The sequence below is a fragment of the Manis pentadactyla genome, chromosome 1 (genome assembly GCF_030020395.1).
Source record: "Manis pentadactyla isolate mManPen7 chromosome 1, mManPen7.hap1, whole genome shotgun sequence".
Classification (NCBI taxonomy): domain Eukaryota; kingdom Metazoa; phylum Chordata; class Mammalia; order Pholidota; family Manidae; genus Manis; species Manis pentadactyla.
The window spans coordinates 193,599,581-193,623,717 of NC_080019.1; the positions used below are offsets into that span (position 1 = coordinate 193,599,581).

Here is a 24,137-nt window from a genome sequence, read left to right on the forward strand (position 1 = left end):
ACATGAGCAACGTTTTCCTGAATGCATCTCCTCGGGCAGGGGAAACAAAAGCAAAAATGAACAAATGGGACTACATCATGCTAAAAAGTTTCTGTATAGCAAAGGACACCATCAGCAGAACAAAAAGGCATCCTACAGTATGGGAGAATTTATTTGTAAATGACATATCTGACAAGGGGTTAACATCCAAAATATATAAAGAACTCATATTCCTCAACACCCAAAAAGCAAATAACCCTATTAAAAAATGGGCAGAGGATATGAACAGACAATTCTCCAAAGAAGAAATTCAGATGGCTAACAGGCATGAAAAGATGCTCCACATCGCTAATTTAACAGGGAAATGCAAATTAAAACCACAATGAGATGTCACCTCACACTAGTTAGGATGGCCAACATAGAAAAGACTGGGAACAACAAATGCTGGTGAGGGTGTGGAGAAAGGGGAACCCTCCTACACTGCTGGTGGGAATGTAAATTAGTTCAACCACTGTGGAAAGCAGTATGGAGGTTCCTCAAAAAGCTCAAAATAAAAATACCATTTGACCCAGGAATTCCACTCCTAAGAATTTACCCTAAGAATGCAGTTTCCCAGTCTCAAAGACATCTGCACCCCTAAGTTTATCATAGCACTATTTACAATAGGCAAGAAATGGAAGCAACCTAAGTGTCCATCAGTAGATGAATGAATAAAGAAAATGTGGTACATATACACAATGGAGTATTATTCAGCCATAAGAAGAAAACAAATCCTTCCATTTGCACCAACATGGATGGACCTAGAGGGTATTATGCTCAGTGAAATAAGTCAGGCGGAGAAAGACAAGTACCAAATGATTTCACTCATCTGTGGAACATAAGAACAAAGCAAAACTGAAGGAACAAAACAGCAGCAGACTCACAGAACCCAAGAATGGACTAATAGTTGCCAAAGGGAAAGGGACTGGGGAGGATGGGTGGGAGGGGTGGGAGAAAGGGAATAAGGGGCATTACGATTAGTACACATAATGAAGGCAGTATAGCACAGAGAAGACAAATAGTGATTCTACAGCATCTTACTATGCTGATGGACAGTGACTGTAATGGGGTATGTGGTGGGGACCTGATAATGGGGGGAATCTAGTAACCACAATGTTGCTCATGTAATTGTGTATTAATGATACCAAAATAAAAAAAATTAAACAAAAAAGCTTCTGATACCTCAGTATCTAAGGGAACATTCCAAATAATCCAAAACATGATGGGTTCTGGACTAGAGGGAAATCGAGACATAGTTGGCAGCAGGAATTCACCTATATATCCATGTATAGGGTATCAACTACATGAAATGGACAGTTTGAGCAGAGGGCCAGCCATTGAAAAGCATAGGCCAGTTTTGTCGCCATACAAACTGAGAGGACATGAAACACACTCAACTTCTCAAAACCATCTTAACACCTTTCAAAATCCATTGGTTAAGCCACCGATGCTGCCTTTGGCTGGACCACCACAAGTCACGGCTTTGGACACTGTGACTTAGAAAATCGCATAGGGCCCGTGACTGCCTCCCACACCCGCCTACTCTCCCCCAAAGCAGTCTACCACTGGGCACTGAGGTGACCCAGCATGAAGAACACACCCCGTGCAGGAGCCACTCGGGAGGCTGAGTGCCCACCCCCGATGCTCCACAGGGCAAGAGGTTTAAGGTGAGCGGCCGCACCCCGGGGGCCCCCTCCGAGGGCTCACCACCCCGTGACACAGGACACATGACCTCCTGACCTCACAGGCCCAGAAGAAGTTCTTGTGATTTATTAACTTAGAATAACCAAGAAGGATTCACAGAGCTTAGTGGCCACAACAGCTTGATCTAAGTTCCGCCCGGACACAGCTGTGCACCTGGGATCAGCTAAAAAATTAAACACTTTCCATCAGTAAATAGTGATATATATGCAGAACCGCCTGCAGTCAAGGACTTTGGCTGAGTGGCACTTTTTTTTGCTCCCCAGTTTCTTATATGCAAATTCATAGCAACTGTGTTAAGACACATGAACCGACTTTGCCACAGATAGGAACCCTTTTAAGATCAAATATGTCTACAGAAAAGTCAGGAGTATATTTGCTTTTTATTTAGAGTTCTCACTTATTATAACAAGAAGTATTATTATGCGTCTGTGCATTTTAATAGCAGTAGTAGTATACCAGGGCCACCCAACTGAAATTAGGTTCTATAAAAACATTTGATGCATTTTTACTCAGGGCACAAAAACAACTTTAAAAAAATAAAACTGTGATTTAAAAGGCCTTTATTTCATAGGAAGAGGAATAAAAGATAAATGTGAGCAGATATTTAATGTCTGGCTATTTTACTTGGTCATTCGCACTTTGTACTCAGCAAATGCAAACAGAAATTATCAATGACTTTAAAAAAAATATCTTACGAACCTTAGCCTTCTTGATGGTTCTGTGGCTACCTGGAGTACTTTTATTTGGAGAACGGAGACAATATTTTAGAAAATACACCAACCCTAGCCCAAGTTCATCTGATGAAACTATTATGTATAAAGTAGTTAATTATATACATAAATAACATAAAAATAATTATCATAAATTAAAAAGTCAAATAATCTCCCACTATTAATTCAACTTAGAAGTGAGAGATGGGAGTGTATAAATGAGCTGTGAGTGTGGACGGTATGAATGTGGAAGACCTCTTTCATGTGCTACATGGGTGAAGAATTCCCTTAGTTCATAAAGGCATATATTGCACAAAACAAATTCCAGCCCTATCCTTAAAATCCTGCTGTTTGGAATAAAGTGAAGTGCTGAGAAAGTTCATTTTGCATAACAAATCACCCTTAGCCTCACTGGCAATGTAAGATTACTCTGGCCTCATTTACCCACTACCCATCAGTATTTCTTCCAGAAGGTCTCCCAAGAAACAGAGGATCCAAGATAAACAGTAATCAAGGACAAAAGCAGGTGAATTTATCATTTCATTCTGGACAGTGTTAAACGATGTCAGGAGACTAAAACACTAACCTCCTTTCCCTACACCCCTTCCTGGTTCCCCGCCTGAGCAGCAGGAGGGCAGCCGAAAGCCCTGCCCTTCCATACTGCCTCTGAAATGGTGGTACATGTGTACGAATACGCATGTCCCAGGGAAGCAGAGACTGCTAACCAGCACATTCACTTATTAGAGGCATTAATGCTTCTACTGGTGAACTAACTTCCGCTTTCATTACTGCCTAGCAGGAAACAATATCTTTAAATTTCAGAAAAACCTACAGTTTTCCACTGTAAAGAGCCAAAGTTCATTCAATATTTTTATAGAAAATTGGTCTTAAAACATATCAACCTTTGGAACTAAATTTAAATATTAAAAAAACATGAATTTCTTCCCTGTTCTTCAGTAGAGGGGATTTGGCTAGCCTCAGCCATAATAAATACATGTGGATTGCAGAGGGTCCTGAGACAACTTCGAAGGGGCCACCAGAAGGGACACGAGGCTTACTCATTGCACACAACTGTGCCCCTTTGCATTAGGGCAGTTGTGTAGAATTGGACCTGGACCAATGGTCCTACAGTGCAAACGACTTTAGCATGTTAAAACAAAATAAAAAACAACATGGCTACAACAGACTCCTGAACACATAACATATGCACAAAATTAAGTAAAAAGCTTTTAAAACGACAATGAAAATCAATTCACATATTACTAAGAGGCCTTTTGTGCCTCAGTTAGCAACTCTGCACGGTCCCTTGGCCCTGCTGAACTTGGAGGCAGAGGAACACATGTTCCCAGCACACCTCACACGTGGTTTCAGCCCAAAGTTGTAAAACGAATTTGACTTAAGTCAAATTTCAAAGAAGAGAATAAACGTTCCTTTAACTTCTACCTGTTCATTCCCCAAATACATCCAGAAGCAAGGAGAAACTGCTTCACTCCAGCAATTGCCACCCGTGAACACTGTTTTAACACACTAACTGAACTCTAAAGGAAAAAATAAAGCAGACGCTTACGTTCCTAATCATGTATCTCTTGCCTCTTATGATCCTGCTTCTCTTTATGTTTCACTTCCCAAATCCTGGGTCTGCCTGACCAGGTTTTGCTAGGGGAGGCGGGGGTGTGCCATGGCCCAGGACGCCCGCCTCACTAAGACATGGCACGGGCCCCACCCCCGTGAACAGCTGGCCTGTGGAGTTAAGCTGACAGACTAATGGCTGCCGGGCGCCTGGGAGGGAATTCTGCAAAAGCTCAGTCACCCTTACTTACATTGTGATGCAAGGTTTTTCCTTTGTTTGGTATCCAGCAAACAGACCTCAAAAATAAACAGAAAACCTGTCTGTGGTTCTCTCTCCGGTGCTCCTTAGGGCGCCTCAATAGCTGTACATCTGCTGCGGCTGCTGCTCGGCCGGCACCTGGGGCTGCGGGGCCTGCAGCTGGGGGGCCTGCGGCTGTGGGGGTGGCAGGACGTCAGTCTGGGGCACCGCCCGCCACGTGAGCGGGTGCTGGTCACCGAGCTGGTTCCCCAGGGGGGTGATGGAGTTGACCAGCGTGGTCAGATTGATGAAGTGGGCCACGGACTGAGGGTTTGAGGCTTCTGGCTGGGGGTGGAGCTGGATGTCGTTCTGGCGATTGTGCAACATGGCAGAGCCACTGACGGTGTCAAAGGTCACGGTCAGGATCGAGTTGTCCAGCTGCAGCTGGCGTTCTGGGGTGGTTAGGTGCCCAACAGCCACCGGATGGAGATTGGCAAACTGGGTCCCAGCTGCAGTGGTGATGGGGGTCACGGTGATGTTGGTCAAGCCGACTGAGCTCGATGGAGTGGTCACATTTGGGTCACCCAGAGTCACTACCACCTGCAAGAGTCACACACAACAGAAAACAGTTAACAGTTTCTGCAAAATGGAGAATGACAGAACCTTCCCAGGCTGTACTCCGTGACGGGCGCTGTGTTAGTGCACTGGGAGGGTCCCATGCTCAGCCCAAAGGAAGAGATGCAAGACATCTTCTGGTGAAAGGCTAAACCAAGTTAACTCTGTCCTGGAAAAATTATCCTAGTGAAAAGGAGAAACAAGTCACACACAGTCACAGAGACTACTTAGCTAGAACTGAGAAACAGAGACTTCACTGGCCAGAGGAAAAGGAAGGAAGTAGTCATGAGAGACAGACAGCGGATTCTTCATCTTCCATCCCCCCTCTAAAGCACCTTGCTGGTGGCGAAGGAAAACCCCAACTCTGAAGCTAAAACAGGGCATTAAACAAATTCACAGCAGCAACGGTCAACAAATAGAAATAAAAGCAGCATTCCTTCCCATGGGGAGGGATGGAAGGCCAAATAAATGCAAGAAATGTTTGCAATTAAGATCACCCATCTCCAAATTCAGGCCAGGTGTGCAGTGTTAAGACGTGGATTAAAGATCTCGGGGCCTCAAAAACCCAAAGTGCTGAAGTTGAGCAAACTAGAAGCTTCTGTTAAAAGCGATAGACTGGCCATACGCATCCCTCCCTTGCCCCGAGCCGCCCTGGCCGGGTCATTTGGTGTGACCTGACCCCACCTGTCAGCAGATGTACCCTACCTCCACAGTAAAGGGACACATCTCGGCCATTCATAATCTCCCAAACTAGAGACAACCCAGTTCCCAGCCAGGGGGCACAGCTGTCCTTAACGTGCTACAATGTCATGCTGTTATTCAGAGCAACAAGTGTGATCTCCCTCTAAACCAAGTGTCAGGTGCGCGAGGCTAAGGGAAATGAGGGACACATGCTGTCTGCAGCCGGGGTCCGCCCACGCGCCGCGCATGCGGCAGGCAGACGCGCAGGGCTCCTGGGCCCAGGCCGCGGCCTCCTGGGGGTGCCCGGGCCCCTGCTGGCCACCTGCTGGATGCTCTGCACAGCAGAGTCAGTCTCGTCCCCCACGCCGCCCGGGAACGCAGGCTCCTTCTCCGGGTACTCGCTGAAGGCGGTGTCCTCGGCCCCCGGCGCCCCCGCCTCCTCCTCCGGCTTCTGCTCCCGCTTGTGAACTCTCCGGGGGGCTTTCACGTGCTTCCCCTCAGCCAACTCCTCCTGCTCCAGGCTCAGTTCAGGCTGCAGGAAAACAGGTTTCAGCGACACCAAGGTCGAGGGGCAGTGTCCCCATGGCGGCCAGTGTGCTCCCAGCACCCTCCCGGGCACACGCCTGGCCGGCAGCGAGGCCCTTGGGCACCGGGAAGTGGCGGCCCCAGCCTCTCTGCTCACTTGCATTTCTAAGGATTGGGGTAAGCTTCCGTTGGTTTCACTTTTTTTAAAAAGTGAAGGAAATGACATACAAGTCATATTTTTAACAGCCTCACCTAGTGCTGAAATACAAACATATCTAAAGACAAGTTTAAGCTACTGTGCCAGCCCTGGTGAGCTCAGCCTGAGGCTGACAACACTCATGTCAGGGCTCCCAGGGAACAGGCTGAGACAGACGCCCTACAGAAACAAGCTTGGATCAACACGGGCCTGACCATAGGAGCTGTACGCTTGCCTCCTTCAGGGACGGCAAGGACCCGGCTGTAGAGGCAACCACCGATGGGCACCCCGCCACACCGAGGCCAACTCCATGGCTGGGCTTACTCAGCCTCAGAGGCCACTGGGCAGTGGTGGCCAGTGAGGCTCTCCACCCTGGTCTCCCACCACCACTCCTGGGCCTCCAGGGACATCCCATGTGACTTGGTCCCACCCCAGTGGCCATCAGACCCAGAGGAAGCCTGCCAGGGCAGGGCCATCGTAGGCCTGCCCTCACCAGAGCTGGCCGTGGGCCTCTGGGGCACTGCAGGGAGGTGGGCCACTCAACAAGGCCCAGCACCGAAGCACGGCACTCAAAGCACCATTTCAAAACACAGGTATAAACACCATTTTAAAGGAAGAGAGCATGAAGTATTCCTTTTATAATAAAAGGCCATGTTTATTAAGGTATTGACTACCCATCCCCTTAAAGAGTAAGCTCACCTAATACGTTTTAGGTACTTTGCTTGTGCCTTAACTGTGCTAAGCTTTTCTGGAAACCATCTGTGATGGTAAATTTTACGTGTCAATGTGGCCAGGCCACGGTGCCCAGATGTTTGGTCAAACAACCAGCCAAGATGTTGCTGTGAAGACACTTTTTAGATGTGGTTAACATTTAAATCAGTATACTCTGAGTAAAGCAAATCTCCCTCTCTGATGTCGGTGGGCCTCATCCCAGCAGGTGAGGGCCTTAAGGAAGAAGACTGAAGTCCCTGAGGAGGAGGGAGCATGGCCTCCAGTAAGCTACACCGGCTCCTCCCTGGTCTCCGGCCTGCCAGCCCGCCCTGCAGACTTTGAACATACCATCCCCCACAACTGCATGAGCCAGTTCCTCAAAGCAAACCTGACCCTCTCTGCACACACACCCTCCTAATGATCCCGTTTTCTCTGGAGAACTCTTAATATTCCACTATTCTCCACAATGAGATACATCAGTGTTCAGAAAACTGAAGTCCTAGAAACTTTACAGAAACCAGGAAATGTTCCAAACTACTGTGTGGAATAAGACCAACCCAAATCACAGAGAATGAATTGACCATGAAATGTGAGGTGGGTGACAGGCTTGCCCAAAAGATCCTCACCCCATCCACATGCGCCCACCCCCGCCCCGGCCCCTCCGCAGGTGTCTGCTCACCTGGAAGGTCCCGCACCCCTGCAGGGCCGGCTCTGCGCTCACCTGGACGATGCCGATGGAGGAGGCGTCGATGGTGGTGGTCTCCGGGAGGTGGTCCAGGTCGTCGATCCTCACAGCCAGGACCTACGAGTGAGGGAGCCTACCATGAGCCAGGAACGCAGGCCATCTGCTGACCTGTTAGTCCTGCAAAGGCACCCGGTGGTTCTGGCCCGGCCCTGCTCAGGACTGGCTTTGCAACCTTGGTTCCAGAACCCCATCCAGGCTCATCCTTCTCTTTCATCCCCCTCCATCTCCCTCCTTTCGAGTTTGTGCAAGTCTTGCACACAGTGGGTATCATCCCACATCTGTCCTGCACCTCACGTCTACGGCCCCCAAGGGTGGAGTCTATTTTCTGCCTCTTTTGCTCATACGAATGTGCTTTCAGTGAATGGATTTTCAGTGTATCTTCTTATTTCAAGCCATGAACACATAAGATGCAGCACGGTGAACCTATCCTACAAGGAATCACCAAAAACGAGATACCCATACTTTAAACACTTCACTTTTTTACTTGACAAGTAAACAGATACTTTCACTTGTCAGTTTTGTGATACAGTGACCCCTGCCCCACCAAGCCACACTGAATGGTCCCCAGCGTGCCGACCTCACACTGAGACTCACGTGGTCCCTCCCACCAGGTCAGAGTGTCTTGATTCTCATTCACAAACCTAATGCCACTTGTACCCATCACTGTGTTCACCTAAGTTAGATCACAAGCAGGACAGCAGAAGGAGCACAGAGAACCAAATGCCCAGGAAGGTGCAATAACAGCGAGCTGCGAGTGCAAGGGAATCAGCTGTCTGTAAGGGTTCTTCACCCAGACGGCTTTGCAAATGTCAAATGTTTGCCAAAAAAACACCACAAATGGGAAATAGACTATACACGTAGACACGGCTTACTTAGAAAGACGACAGAATGGCACCTGGGGACTTAGTTCAAAGACTAGTGTTGCCCCTTCCCGGGGACGGAGAACAAGGGCGCCTGTTTACTGCAGCGCCGATGCTGACAGCAGCACTGAACAGCCCAGCGTGACTTCCATCAGCCGGGAGTCCAGATCTGTGATGCTCACAAGGACTCTGAGTAAAAGCCGGCTGCCACTGATGCGACCTCTGCCACTGTCACTACCACCTCCACATCGTAACCACAACAGTCTAATCACCTCCTCCACCACCATCACCCCCCAGGATAGGCTGTGTGACTCACTGACATTCTTATCCAGCAACGTGGCAGCGTTCACACATCACTGCAGGGCCCACCAAGTCCCTCCTCGCCCCTCCTTCTGCCACGTCCCCTGCTGTCTGGGAGCCTCCTCCACGTCCTCTGTTCTGTAGTTACCTTCCCTCCCATCTGCCTCCTATTCTGTCTCAGGAGACCATCAAGTCCAGGAGGGTGGGGATGCACTGTCCCCCCGCTCCCAGCGCTCCCCACCAGCAGGCCCCCGAGATGCATCTGTTTGCACACCACAGAATGAAAGGACAGCACTCCAAAGGCACGGCCCAAGGAGGGCGGGCTAAAGGTCCTGAGCATGGGGCTGGTGGCAGCGTAGCCCCGCAGCACCTCCCCGTCCTCCATGTGCTGGCCGTCCCCAGCAGGGGGCTCCTTCTGCCTGTGGGGGGAAGCCTGAGTGGGCCACGCTGCCCTGGTCTGAGAAGCAGGTGTGATGGGGTGACCCAGCCAAGTGATCAGTGAGAAGCAAAATCCGGGTAAGGACTCACTGGGCCCAAGCGATTGCTGAGCACCTGTGCGTGAGCAGGGCCTCCCTCTGCGCCCAGCAGTGCAGTCACACCCTGTCCACAGAAACTGCCCTGCCTGCTTTTTGCTGAAACACAGAACTAGAGAAACCCCTGAGTGACAGAGAAATCACTACTCCAGCCTCTCAGGAGCCTGCAGCATCTGCTTGGAACCTGAGGCATGAAAGGTGCTATGTTTGCCAAGGCTGGGCAGCAGCATGGACTCTGACACCAGGCTCCTGCTCCCCAACCCGGTTTTTCTAGGAGGAAACACTGGCTGCTTGTGAGGTGGAAAAGGAAGCAAGCTGAGCTCAGCCAGCAGATCCAGCTGCCTGAGCCCAGTGGGGACAGCCGGGAGGACTCAGGCTGGGGACCTGAGTGGGCTGTAGAGAACACATCAAGGTTCCAGAAGGAAGAGACACACTTATTATATCCAAATTAAGGCAGACTGTGCTTTGATAATTGCAAAAGTACTGCATGTTCATGAAAACAAATTATTAAAAATGGAGAAAAATCCAAAGGTAAGAAATTACATTTAACTTCAACACAAGAAGCCCCCTGTATTCTTTCTTCATGTGTTTCATTTATATCACCTAGGCGAGCATTACACACACAGACCACAGGTCTGATGTATATCATACATGCAGACGCAATACACATGTGCACGTTTTCTCACAATGGGTATTCACAATTTAGTTTTGTGAACAAGTTTATCTCTGTGAACACATTTATATAGTTGAGCATACTGCTAAACTATTACTTAATGTAATCACATTCCTCTTGCCAGAAATCCCTAAAGCACTGGGCAGACACCGCCATGCTTTCCTGGAGGACGTCCAATGGCTGGAGCGCACAACTCATGTCAGCCAGCATGGTTGCTTTTAATCTAACACCTCCTACTAATTCAACAAAAGACGGCACCTTCTGTTAACACAAACTTCTGGGAATCAGTGAGGCTGAAGGCTACTTTCTAGGCTTCAACCATGCATACTTCCTCTTCTCTGAACTGTTCCCCCTGCGTGCACGGGGCTCTTCGTGTTCTTTGCCCTGAATGGTTATCGTTTTCAATATTAAGTTTAGGCCTCTGCATGACAGCAACCTCCACGTGTCTCACTTTGCCCTCTGCTTACCCTCTGGACCCACAGAAGCACTCTGGGTTCCGTGACCACACCTGTGATGCTGTTCATGGCCTCTTTCATGGCTTTTTCACTTGGAAAGTCTTCCTCTACCTGCATTTTTTCTGTTTTTTTCACTTTGCTTCTTTTTAAAGCACACTGAGTACAGCCTGGAGAATACAGCCAATGGTTCTGCAACATCTTCCTATGTTGACAGATAGTAACCACACTAGTGGGGGTGAGGATTTAATAATGTGGTAAGTGGTGAACCACTGCGTTGGATACTTGAAACCAATTAAGATTATACATCAACTATACTTCAATAAAAAGAAGAAGAAAACTAGATAAATAAATAAATAATGCCCTTCCTGGCTTCAGGCCAAGCCAGGGTGTACTTACCTCGGTGCGGTCTGTTGCTCTCAGCCCTCAAGGCCACCCTCGGCCTGCAACCCCATGCGGAGGCTCCCCGCTCTACTCATTTTACTAGTACTCCAAAGCAGATGGCTGGCAGGGCTGTGCCGACCTTCTGCCATCTGAGCGACAATTTAATTTGTATTGTTAGCAGAACTATGTTGGAGGCCTGTCTGGTGCCTCCTGGCTGCAGGTGCTGCTGTTCGGGGCTGAGCAAATGCAGGACCCGGGCCCTGCCTCAGGGAATCCCAGGTCTGCAAAGGGAGATGGATCCTGAGCCAGCGCCTGGGGCCTGAGCAGCAGATGCTGGCACCGGCCTGAGGGCCGGGAGAGGAGGCCGCGCCTGCCCCAGGCTTACCTCCGGGTGCTTGCGCCGCATGTGTCTGCTCATGGAGGCCCTGGTGGACACCTTGGTCCCGCACAGCTGGCAGCTCTGCGCCTCTACCTTGTCATGGGTGAGCTGCACGTGCTTCTGCAGCATGTACTCGGTGACGTACTTCTTGTCACACACGGAGCACGTCCACTGCTTGCCCACTTCCCATACACACACGGAGGAAAAGACAAGCACGGGTCATGAGCAGGGTGGCCCACAGCCCACAGGACAGGCGAGGAGGGGGCCTCCCCTCTGTACATGCGGGAAGGGCCGCCCACCAGGTTGGGCCACAGGAACACGCAGCCTGGGCAGAGAAAGCAGGAGAGGGGCCTCCTCCCGTGTGGAACACCAAGCCAAGCCTGCTGCTCCAATACTTGCAAATTCAAGAGTGGATATTTGAAAGCTGTGGTGGGCTGACTTTGAGGGGGTAAGGGGCCACCATCAAGGCAGGATGGCATGGCACAAAGTGTTCTGAAAGAGGCTGCAGCGGAGAAGAGCAGCACAGCTGTCCCCACCCTGCACACCAGAGACTGCCGTGCAGGCCAGAACACTCTCTCTTGCTGCCCCCTGCTTACCTGTGTGGATGAGCTTGTGCGTCTCCATCGTGTTTCTCTCACTAAAAGTCTTTCCACACAATTCACACATGAAGTCTTTAATCCCTGCAGAAAAAGGTGTCTCCTAAGTGTTTTAATTTTACACACCAGACAGCATCTTGTCCTTGACAGGCTCCAGTGTCTACAGAGGCTGCAGAAGGGAAACTGCCGAGAGACAGCAGGCAGAAACACACACTCAACCAGAAAACCGTGCTTGAGAAATATATTCAACTTGAGAATATGACCCTGCTGCAGACGGCTTAGCAAGCAGCTTCCTCAGAAAGGGAGCATGGCCAGATCCAGCCGAGCGCCCTGGGGACTGCCATAGAGCCGGAACTAGAATCCCAATCAGTGAGCTTTACTCTGCATTAGCTCATGAGGAGGAGAGAGAAAAGCCTCATTTATGGAACTTCTAAGGTTTCGTCAGCTTCATTCCTGTCTTGAGTGTTCAGATGAGTCACTGGGTCTGGGATGAACATCCTGCCTGCTGGCGACCCGGCAGGCACGCGTGGAGCCTAGCAGCCTGCTTCACTCCCCAACCTGATGAGAAATAGGGCCCCTGGGGTGTTTTTTGTTTTTTGTTTTTTTAATTTTGGCATCATTAATCTACAATTACATGAGCATCATTATTGTTACTAGACTCCCCCCATCATCAAGTCCCCACCACATACCCCATTACAGTCACTGTCCATCAGCGTAGTAAGATGCTATAGAGTCATTACTTGTTTTCTCTGTGTTGTACAGCCCTCCCCATGCACCCCCCATATTATGTGTGCTAATCAAATTGTAATGCCCCTTTTCTCCCCCCCTCCTTATCCCTCCCTTCCCTCCTGTCCTCCCCAGTCCCTTTCCCTTTGGTTACTGTTATCCATTCTTGGGTTCTGTGATTCTGCTGCTGTTTTGTTCCTTCAGTTTTTGCTTTGTTCTTATACTCCACAGATGAGTGAAATCATTTGATATTTGTCTTTCTCCGCCTGGCTTATTTCAATGAGGATAATTCCCTCTAGCTCCATCCATGTTGTCGCAAATGGTAGGATCTTTTTCTTATGGCTGAGTAATATTCCATGGTATATATGTACCACATCTTCTTTACCCATTCATCTACCAATGAACATTTAGGTTGCTTCCATTTCCTGGCTATTGTAAATAGTGCTGCAATAAACATAGGGGTGCGTATGTCTTTTCCAAACTGGGCTGCTGCATTCTTAGGGTAAATTCCTAGAAGTGGAATTCCTGGGTCAAATGGTATTTCTATTTTGAGCTTTTTGAGGAACCTCCATACTGCTTTCCACAATGGTTGAACTAATTTACATTCCCACCAGCGGTGTAGGAGGGTTCCCGTTTCTCCACAACCTCGCCAACATTTGTTGTTGTTTTGTCTTTTGGATGGTGGCCATCCTTACTGGTGTGAGGTGATACCTCATTGTGGTTTTAATTTGCATTTCTCTGATGAGAAGCAATGTGGAGCATCTTTTCATGTGTCTGTTGGCCAGCTGAATTTCTTCTTGCCTTGGGGTGCTTTTTAAACAAAGATTTTCCCCCTAAGTGGAAACATACTAGTGGAAACAAGGTAAGTGATTTTAAAGATCAAGCCCCTTGTACACACAGGGCCCTGTGCTCATTGTGACTTGAGAGGGACAGATTGGGACAGAAGCCACTCCCAGGGGTGGGTGTGGTGGCAGGCAGAGTGTCACAGGACCTAGAGGCGGCACATGACCTAGAAAAGGTGAAGCAAGTAAGGGGAGTGCTTCTGCACGAAAAGGAGGCTGGCACACGGCCCTGACAGCCTAGACTGGCAGCCAGCAGTCAGGGGCACTTTCCCCAGACCCATGTGGCAGCCTGGGTGGCTAACCTGCCTTGTTTCCACTTTGGGGGAAAATCTTTGTTTAAAAGGCACTCCAAGGGTCCACCTTCTTATCACTCTGGGGACTGAAGCAGGCTGATGGCTTGATGCTTGCTTGCCAGGTTGCCCACAGAGGGGGCACAGGCAGCTGGGCCTGAACCCACTGACGGCAGACACAGGGAACTGATGCAGAGGTTCACGCCAGAAACTGCCACTCAGACATACTCCAAATGGGACGATCTTCCTCCAACTCTGATGCTCCTGTCATTCTTACACGCACACACATTTATCTGTAACCAGTTTTACGAAACACAAACTCACATTTGTCATTGCAGGGGCTGTTTTTTCTCCTATTGTATCATGAACTCCTGAGTAAATTAATACATCAATCTCATCACTTTTAATGGATATGTGGTTCCTTCCTGTGGATGCACGGCAGTTTGGCCCTGCCCAACCCAAGTGTGTTGCTATGTCTACCACTCCAGATAAGACGTGACAACCAGCCTGGACACTCATCTCTGGGCCCTTGTCTGGCCGTTTCTCAGGTGCACTTCCCTGCAGGGAAATAACTGAGTGCAGGGCAAGGACTCTGAGAACTGGCCGGTTGCACCAAACGCCCAGTGGCAAGTAGCACAGTAACCTGGGCCCCGTGCGCAGGGGCGCGTGTGCACAGGGGTGCGTGCAACAGAGCATTTGCAGGGGAAGTTTTCTGAGACCAAATGCTCCCCACCCCTCCTGGAAGAAAAGACCCAGGGCTCAGTGGGAGCTCAGACTGTGAAAAGCAGCGAGGGGTCTGCTTCCCGCAGGCAAGCGTGGACTCACCCGTGTGCCGCTTATAGTGCTTGAGCATGTTGACCTTCTGCGCGAACCTGCGGTGGCACTCCCTGCACTCGAACTCCTTGATGCCCTTGTGCAGCTTCATGTGGTGGCGCAGCGCATGCTTCGTCTTCATGCCTGCTGTTCAGAAGCAGGTGAGCAGACCTGCCGGCCAGCATTGCCCCCTCCAGAGCCACCCAGCACCCACAGCTCATCGTGCCTGTACCTAGGCCCCCCACACTGCTTGCACCACCTAGCCCTGGGTCCAGAGCCCACTCCGCTGCCTGTGGCCCACACTGCACCCAGGCCCCCACACTGCCTGCACTCCACCCTGCACCCTGCCCCTCAGGCACAGATCTGAGTGCAGAACCAGCAGACGGGAAGGTTAGGGTGTGGGGCTTATCACCAGTGGCCTCCAGCAGTTGTGCCCTCAAAGGCTGCCCCTTGGGGTTTGCTGTGATGTCCAGACAGCAACCATCTCTGGGGCCCGCCCGCCCTGTCAGCGCTCACAGAAACAGGAGCTCTCAGTAAATGTTCGCAGTTTACCACTGTGACCCAACCGCGTCATCTGGCAGGAGACGTGCAAGTGTGCTGAGGGTTCCTGCTGATCGTGATAACGTAAACGTCATTAAGATCAGGAGTAAGTCCACTGGAAGTTACATGCTCCGTGGTCTAAGCATGGGTGTTCAGTCTGCTTTGGTTTAATGTAACAAAGCCAATCTCTGCATAAGCTCCGCTGAGTTAGTGAAACTCAGGCCAGTGGAGAAGGGTTGACCCTGGTACACGGTGTGAATTAATGGCCATGGCCTCAGCCCAGGGTCACCCTGGTGGGCAATGCTGAGTAGGAAGGACCAGCATGGAGGCTGTGGAGGCAGTGGGCCCGGGGCACCACAGAGCAGGGCAACCCCCAGGCACAGGGCAGACTGGGTCCCAAAGGCAGTGGACAGGCCACCGCTAACTGCCGCCCAGCCAGAAAATGACCTGGCACCTAGGTAGGGAGTAGGCAGAGTCAGACGCCGTATGGCTCCCAGCCCATAGGGCCCAGGCCCCCAACAACCCCAGGCCCAGCTGTGCTGAGAAGCCCTGAGAACTGGCCCGGCTGAGCCAGCAGAGGGGCCGGAGTGTCTGAAAAGGCCACCTGCCTCCTGCAGAAAGGCGTTACTAGGCTATAGGACACGGGGGATGCGGCGGGCCTGGCACCAACTTCAGAACAGGATTTTTCCCTTACAAATTTACTTCTAATCTTTTCAACTAAAAAGTCACAGTGAAAAAACCACAGCCGATGAAGTTAGCTGGAGGGGGCGCCAGCAGCCCTGCCCAGCCAGCCATGCTGCACCAGGAAATGTGCTCTTGTGCGTGTCCTGGCCACACACCCTGGGGAGCCTCACACCTCCCAGGCCATCTGCCACCCAACCACCTCTATCTGCACAACCATGAGACACACGCCTCACTGTCAGGCCTGGCCAGTACACACCTGAGCGCATTGCTCTTAGCGGTAAGACACTCATGGCTTGTATTTGTCAGCAACAGATACCTGAGCTCCTAACATGAGCTCCACTCTGTTCCAGATGCCAGAGACTGAGCAGTGAGACACACCAAGTACCCAGCTTCCCAGGAAAAGGCACCAACAAGTCCCCTGAGAAGGGGCAAAGAAAGCAGGATAAAGCAAGGATGAGGGGTGGAGGGGTGGAGGCGGTCAGACTGCTGGCTCATCATGAGGGTCACAGGATCCTCTTAGAGGATGCATCTGAAAAAGTGACCTGAAGACGTGTGGGACAGGCAGACAGCTACTTGGGGAAACAGCATTTCTTGTGGAGGAATGGTCAGTGCAAAGGCCCTGAGGCCAGTTCTGTTAATCCCTTGGTGTTGCAAGCTGTCCCGTGCCCAGTGGGTATGTGAACAGAAGGGTGCTGCTCCTTAATGTCCTGCCTCAAACCAGCACCCTTCCCACAAGCATCTAACGGGAATGGTTCTAGATCACAAAAAAAATACACAGCCATCAAAAAACAGAAAATGCACAGAAGACACAGCAAAGCTCACCCCCCATTCCAGCCTCCTCATCACAACCAGCGTGACAATTATGTCCCCATCAATTTTAACACTATCTGTGAACTGTTTTAAAATAAACATGCCTTATAAAAGTGTAGGCAAAGGGTCTGTTTGTGTTTATACAGAGGATCAAAGCCTAATTGGGCTACCCCGAAAATGAACTAAGATACGATATGAAAAAGAACTTCCAACATCAGCACTCTCTGGAAGACTCATGCCAGAAGATGATCATCAAAAAACCCCAACAAAGATCCACGCACTGCTACAGCTGTAGATGCACTCATCCCACCAGTTCCTGGACTTGCCATGGGAATGAGGAAGGAGATATCTAAGCTGGCCTGTGTGTACAGTAAAACAACAAATTTGACTGGATCTTTACTGTTGGAACTCAATCAAGAATTAGGAGAAGTGCAAATTGTAGCGCTCCAAAATCTTACAACTACAGACTATTTACTGCTAAAAGAACATAAGGGATGTGAACATTCCCCAGAAATGGGTTAATTTGTCTGATTTCTCTCAGACTGTTCAAGTTCAGTTGGACAATATCCACCATATCATAGATAAGTTTTCACAAATGCCTAAGGTGCCTAACTGGTTTTCTTGGTTTCACTGGAGATGGCTGGTAATTACAGGTATGCTTTGGTTATGTAACTATACTCCTATTATGTTAATGTGTGTGTGCAATTTAAGTAGTAGCTTAAAACCTATACATGCTGAAGTTACTCTACAAGAAGATATGTCAAAGAAATAATCAATCTTCCCATGTTTTCTGCTGCCTGCTACTTCTATAGCTTTTCTTCTTCCTTCCTAATTACAATCCTTAAATAGAATTCGTGCCTCATATCAAATTTACCGAGTATCATAATTCTTCCAAGTGGTAAAGATACCTCAAGACAAATGCTGGGCATAGAAGCTACAGGGCATAAATATGCAAAGAAATAAAAAGCTAACCATTTCAAACAATAAGGCTTCTCTCTCTTACCAACTTTACATTTCCCTGTATGGCCCCGGAAGATGACTGGTTAGCCAGAGACGGGTAAGATTCCTCAAGGGAGGAACAACCTAAGACAGGCACAGTCACAGGGGGGTCATCAGGTGAGAAATTGGGGATCAACAGAGGTGAGGCTTAGAACCTCACCCCCCCCGTTCTGAGAGAAATCTTCTGCATACGTGGATGTTTTATTGCCCTTGTCTAGCTTGGATTAACACATAGTCTACAGGCACACACTTGATCATCTACATTTACTCTCTTACAACACTAAACTATGTTTTCTACCTTTATCTTGTATCTACCTACCACTTCAGCATTTTATTAAAAATAATAATAAAGAGAGAAATGTGGTATCCACATATAAATCAAGTATAAAAATCAAATGAGTATTCATAATTGAACTGTTTATAGTTCATAATGCATGAGCAAAACCGAAAGTTTCTGTGATGACTGCCCTTGTACTGTTCATCATGTAAGAACTTATTCACTATGTAAGAATTTGTTCTCCATGTAAGAACTTGTTTGTTATGCCTCAGAAGATTGGAGACTGACGAAAATTAGGCTTGGGGTGGATTAATGATTGTGCATTGAGCATTGACTCCCCTATACAGAATTTTATTGTTGTTAACAACCATTTGATCAATAAATATGAGAGATGCCCTCACAAAAAAAAAAAAAGAAAAAAAAAAGTATACACTTCCAATGGTAAAATAATAAGTAACCAGGATATAATGAATATAGTCAAGATATTATAACAGCTTGGTATGGTGATAGCTGGTACCTAGAATTGTCATGTATATAAATGTTGAATCACTATGTTGTACATCTGAAACTAATGTAATGTAATACCGTGTGTCAACTACCCTTCAATAAAAAAATAATTATCTACAAAAATAAAAAATAAAAAAAAAATAAACATGCCTGCCACATGCTGGAAATTTTAAGCCTCTGTGAGAATTTTGATTGAATTTGTGTCATATTTACAATTTACTTTGGGAAAAACTGATATTTTTAATCAGTTAGAATCCCCAAACCTGGAACAAGGCCTGCGTCTCTCTGGGCCTGGTGGTTTTCTTTTTTTGAAGATATGAACATTATTTTTTTTTATTAAGGTATCATTGATATACACTCTTATGAAGGTTTCACATGAAAAACAATGTGGTTGCTACATTCACCCCTATTATTGAGTCCCTCCTGTACCCCACTGCAGTCACTGTCCATCAGTGTAATAAGATGCCACAGATTTACTGTTTGCCTTCTCTGTGCTACACTGTCTTCCCCGTGATCCCCCTACACCATGTACACTAATCATAATACCCCTCAATCCCCTTCTCCCTCCCTCCCCACCTGCCATCCCCCACCCCTCCCCTTTGGTAACCGCCAGACCCTTCTTGGAGTCTGTGAGTCTGCTGCTGTTTTGTTCCTTCAGTTTTGCTTCATTGTTATACTCCACAAATGAGGGAAATCATTTGGCACTTGTCTTTCTCTGCCTGCCCTATTTCACTGAGCTTAATACCCTCTAGCTCCATCCATGTTGTTGCAAATGGTAGGATTTGTTTCTTTCTTATGGCTGAATAGTATTCCATTGTATATATGTACCACATCTTCCTTATCCGTTCATCTGCTGATGGACACTTAGGTTGCTTCTATTTCTTGGCTATTGCAAATAGTGCTGCAACAAACATAGGGGTGCAGATGTCTTTTTGAATCTGAGAACTTGTTTTCTTTGGATAAATTCCTAGGAGTGGAATTCCTGGATCTAATGGTTTTTCTATTTTTAATTTTTTGAGGAATCTCCATACTGCTTTCCACAATAGTTGAACTAGTTTACATTCCCACCAGCAGTGTAGGAGGGGTCCCCTTTCTCCGCATCCTCACCAGCATTTGCTGTTCCTAGTCTTTTCTATGTTGGCCATCCTAACTGGTGTGAGGTAATATCTCATTGTGGTTTTAATTTGTATTTCCCTGATAATTAGCGATGTGGAGCATCTTTTCATGTGCCTGTTAACCATCTGAATTTCTTCTTTGGAGAATTGCCTGTTCATATCCTCTGCTCATTTTTTAATTGGGTTGCTTTTGGGGTGTTGAGGTGTGTGAGTTCTTTAAATACTTTGGATGCTAACCCCTTGTCAGATATGTCATTTACAAATATATTCTCCCATACTGTACATGCCTTTTTGTTCTGCTGGTGTCCTTTGCTGTACAGAAGCTTTTTAGATTCATGTAGTCCCATTTGCTCATTTTTTATTTTGTTTCCCTTGCCCAAGGAGATATGTTCAGGAAAAGTTGCTCGTGTTTGTATTTAAGAGATTTTTGCCTATGTTTTCTTCTAAGAGATTTATGGTTTCATGACTTACATTCAGGTCATCGATCCTTTTCAAGTTTACTTTTGTGTATGGGGTTAGACAATAATCCAGTTTCATTCTCTTCCATGTACCTGTCCAGTTTTGCCAACACCAGTTGTTGAAGAGGCTGCCATTCCCCCATTGTATGTCCATGGCTCCTTTATCGTTTATTAACTGACCATATATGTTTGGGTTTATATCTGGGCTTTCTAGTCTGCTCCATTGGTCTATGGGTCTGCTCTTGTGACAGTACAAATTTTTTCTTGATTACTGTGGCTTTGAAGTAGAGCCTGAAGTCGGGAGCATAATACCCCCAGCTTTCTTTTTCCTCCTCAGGATTGCTTTGACTATTCGGTGTCTTTTGTGGTTCCATATGAATTTTAGAACTATTTGCTCAAGTTTGTTGAAGAATGCTGTTGGTATTTTAATAGGGATTGTATTGAATCTGTAGATTACTTTAGGCAGAATGGCCATTTTGACAATATTAATTCTTCCAATCCATGAGCATGGGATGTATTTCCACTTATTGGCACCTTCTTTAATTTCTCTCATGAGTGCCTCGTAGTTTTCAGAGTACAGGTCTTTCACTTCCTTTGTTAGGTTTATTCCTAGATATTTTATTCTTTTTGATGCAATTGTGAATAGAATTGTTCTCCTGATTACTCTTTCTGTAGTTCATCATTAGTGTACAGGAATCCAAAATGCAACAGATTTCTGTGTATTAATTTTGTATCATCAACTTTGCTGAATTTAGACATTAATTCTAGTTTTTGACTAGATTCCTAAGGGTTTTTTATGTACAATATCATGTCATCTGCAGTGACAGCTTAACTTCTTCCTTACCAATCTGGATGCCTTTTATTTCTTTGTGTTGCCTGATTGCCGTGGCTAGGACCTCCAGAACTATGCTAGACCTCCAGAACTCCAGAATAACAGTGGGGAGAGTGGGCATCCCTGTCTTGTTCCTGATCACAGAGGAAAAAGCTTTCAGCTTCTCGCTGTTCAGTATGATGTTGGCTGTGGGTTTGTCATATATGGCCTTTATTATGTTGAGGTATTTGCCCTCTATACCCATTTTGATGAGAGTTTTTATCATGAATGGATGTTGAATTTTGCCAAAAGCTTTTTCAGCATCTATGGAGATGATCATGTGGTTTTTGTCCTTCTTTTTGTTGATGTGCTGGATGATGTTAATGGGTTTTCAAATATTGTACCATCCTTGCATCCCTGTGATCATGATGATCTTTTTTTGATGTATTTTTCAATTTGGTTTGCTATTTTGTTGAGAATATTTGTATCTATGTTCATTAGGGATATTGGTATGTAATTTTCTTTTTTTGTGGTGTCTTGGCCTGGTTTTGGTATTAGAGTGATGCTGGCCACATAGAATGAGTTTGGAAGTATTCCTTCCTCTTCTACTTTTTGGAAAACTTTAAGGAGGATGGGTATTAGGTTTTCACTAAATGCTTGAGGAAAGTCAGCGGTGAAGCCATCTGGTCCAGGGATTTTGTTCTTAGGTAGTTTTATTACCAATTCAGCTGCATTGCTAGTAATCAGTCTGTTCAGATTTTTTGTTTCTTTCTGGGTCAGGCTTGGAAAGTTGTATTTTTCTAGAAAGTTGTCCATTTCTTCTAGGTTATCCAGTTAGCATATAATTTTTCATAGTATTCTCTAATAATTCTTTGTATTTCTGTGATGTCTGTAGTGATTTTTACTTTCTCATTTCTGATTATGCGTGTAGACTCTTTTTTTTCTTGATAAGTCTAGCTAGGGGTTTATCTATTTTGTTTATTTTCTCAAAGAACCAGCTCCTGCTTTCATTGATTCTTTTATTTATTCTTCTCAATTTTATTTATTTCTGCTCCAATCTTATTATGTTCCTCCTACTTACTTTGGGCCTGATTTGTTCTCCTTTTTCTAGTTTCATTAATTATGGGTTTAGACTGTTCATATGGGATTGTTCTTCCTGCCTGAAGTAGGCCTGTATTGCAATAACTTCCATCTTAGCACGGCCTTCACTGTGTGCCACAAGTTTTGCAGTGTTGAATTGTCATGTCTCCATATATTACTTTATTTGTTTTTATTTGGTCATTTATCCATCAATTATTTAAGAGCATGTTGTTAAGTTTCCATGTGTTTGTGAGCCTTTTTGATTTCTTTGTACAATCTCTAGTTTCATGCCTTTGTTTTCTGAAAAGCCAATTAATACAACTTCAATCTTTTTTAATTTACTGAGGCTCTTTTTCGTGGCCTAGTATATGATTTATTCTTGAAAAAGTTCCATGTGTACTTGAGGAATGTGTATCCTGCTGCCTTTGAGTGGAGTGTTCTGTAGATGTGTTAGGTCCATCTGTTCTAATGTGTTATTCAGTGCCTGTCTCCTTACTTATTTTCTGTCTGGTTGATCTGTCCTTTGGAGTGAGTGGTGTGTTGAAGTCTCCTAAAATGACTGCATTGCATGCTATTTCCCCCTTTAATTCTGTTAGTATTTGTTTCACATATGTAAGTGCTCCTGTGTTGGGTGCATAGATGTTTATAATGGTTATATCCTGCACTGGACTGACCCCTTTATCATTACGTAATGTCCTTATCTCTTTACTTTGTTTTGAAGTCTAGTTTGTCTGATACAAGCACTGCAACTCCTGCTTTATTCTCCCTATTAGTTGCATGAAATATCTTTTTCCATCCCTTCACCTTTAGTCTGTGTATGTCTTTTGGTTTGAAGTGAGTCTCTTGTAGGCAGCATATAGATAGGTCTTGTTTTCTTATCCATTCAGTGAGTCTATGTCTTTTGATTAGTGTGTTCAGACCATTTACAATTAGGGTGATTATCTATAGGTATGTACTTATTGCCATTGCAGGCTTTGGATTCATGGTTACCAAAGGTTCAAGGGTAACTTCCTATCTAACAATCTAATTTAACTCACTTAGTATGCTATTACAAACAGAATTTAAAGGCTTTTTTCTTTTGTTTTCTTCTTCCTCCATTCTTTATATATTAGGTATCATATTCTACACTCTTTGCCTATCCCTTGACTGACTTTGGGGGTAGTTGATTTGACTTTGCATCTGCTTAGCAATTAATTGTTCTACTTTCTCTGTGGTTTTATTTCCTCTGGTGACAGCTATTCAGCCTTAGGAACACTTCCATCTAGTACTATAGAGCAGTCCCTCCACAGTACACTGTAGAAATGGTTTCTGGGAGGTAAATTCTCTCAGCTTTTGCTTACCTAGAAATTATTTAATCCCTCCTTCAAATTTAAATGATGATCTTATCGGCTAGAGTATTCTTGTTTCAAGGCCCTTCTGCTTCATTGCATTAAATATATCATGCCACTCCCTTCTGGCCTGTAAGGTTTCTGTTGAGAAGTCTAATGATAGATAGCCTGATGGGTTTTCCTTTGTATGTGATCTTTTTTCTCTCTCTGGCTTTTTTAAAAAGTTTGTCCTTATCATTGATCTTTGCCATTTTAATTATTATATGTCTTGGTGTTGTCTTCCTTGGGTCCCTTGTGTTGGGTGATCTGTGCACCTCCATGACCTGAGAGACTAACTCCTTCCCCAGACTGGAGAAGTTTTCAGCAATTACCTCCTCAAAGACACTTCTTATCCCTTTTTCTCTTTTCTTCTTCTGGTACCCCTATAATGCAAATATTGTTGTTTGGATTGGTCACACAGTTCTCTCAATATTCTTTCATTCCTAGAGATCCTTTTCTCTCTCTGTGCCTCAGCTTCTTTGTATTCCTCCTCTAATTTCTATTCCATTTACCATCCCCTCTACTTCATCTAATCTTTTAAATCCCTCCATTGTATGTTTCATTTCAGATATTGTATCCCTTAATGATTGAATCTCAGTCCTGAATTCATCCAAGTTCTTGAATATTTTTCTATACCTCCATGAGCATGTTTGATTTTTACTTGGAAATCTCTTTCAGAAAGATTGGTAAGTTCAGTTTCACTTGGCCCTTTTCCTGGGGTTTGTGGGATTTTGGTTTGAACCAGGTTCCTTTGACATTTTGTATTTATATGTGGCAGCATCTAGTGCCCAGAAGCTCTACTCTCTGGAGCTGCTCAGCCCCTGGAGTGATGTCGGAGGTCACAGGGGAGCCACGTTGGTGCCTGGGTGGGGTGGGGGAAAGAGCTGTTTCCTGCTTTCTGGCTGCTATTCCTATCTCCAGTGCCAGAA

General features: G+C 46.3%; 1 protein-coding gene across 4 annotated transcripts in view; it reads right to left on the reverse strand.

The window, feature by feature from the left end:
- Positions 1 to 2,265: 2,265 nt before the first annotated feature.
- PRDM15 (PR/SET domain 15) overlaps positions 2,266 to 24,137 on the reverse strand; it is an 80,047-nt gene continuing 58,175 nt past the window's right edge. For 3 of the 4 annotated variants that reach the window (XM_036876885.2, XM_057504841.1, XM_036876884.2), the window contains exons 20-25: positions 14,573 to 14,707; positions 11,890 to 11,973; positions 11,300 to 11,475; positions 7,689 to 7,769; positions 5,858 to 6,067; positions 2,266 to 4,839 (exon numbers count right to left, since the gene is read on the reverse strand). In XM_036876885.2, coding sequence (XP_036732780.2) covers positions 4,357 to 4,839; positions 5,858 to 6,067; positions 7,689 to 7,769; positions 11,300 to 11,475; positions 11,890 to 11,973; positions 14,573 to 14,707 — 1,169 coding nt within the window. In that variant the 3' untranslated portion in view covers positions 2,266 to 4,356. The remainder of the gene's footprint in view (positions 4,840 to 5,857; positions 6,068 to 7,688; positions 7,770 to 11,299; positions 11,476 to 11,889; positions 11,974 to 14,572; positions 14,708 to 24,137) is intronic. The other variant, XM_036876887.2, reaches the window with a different exon arrangement.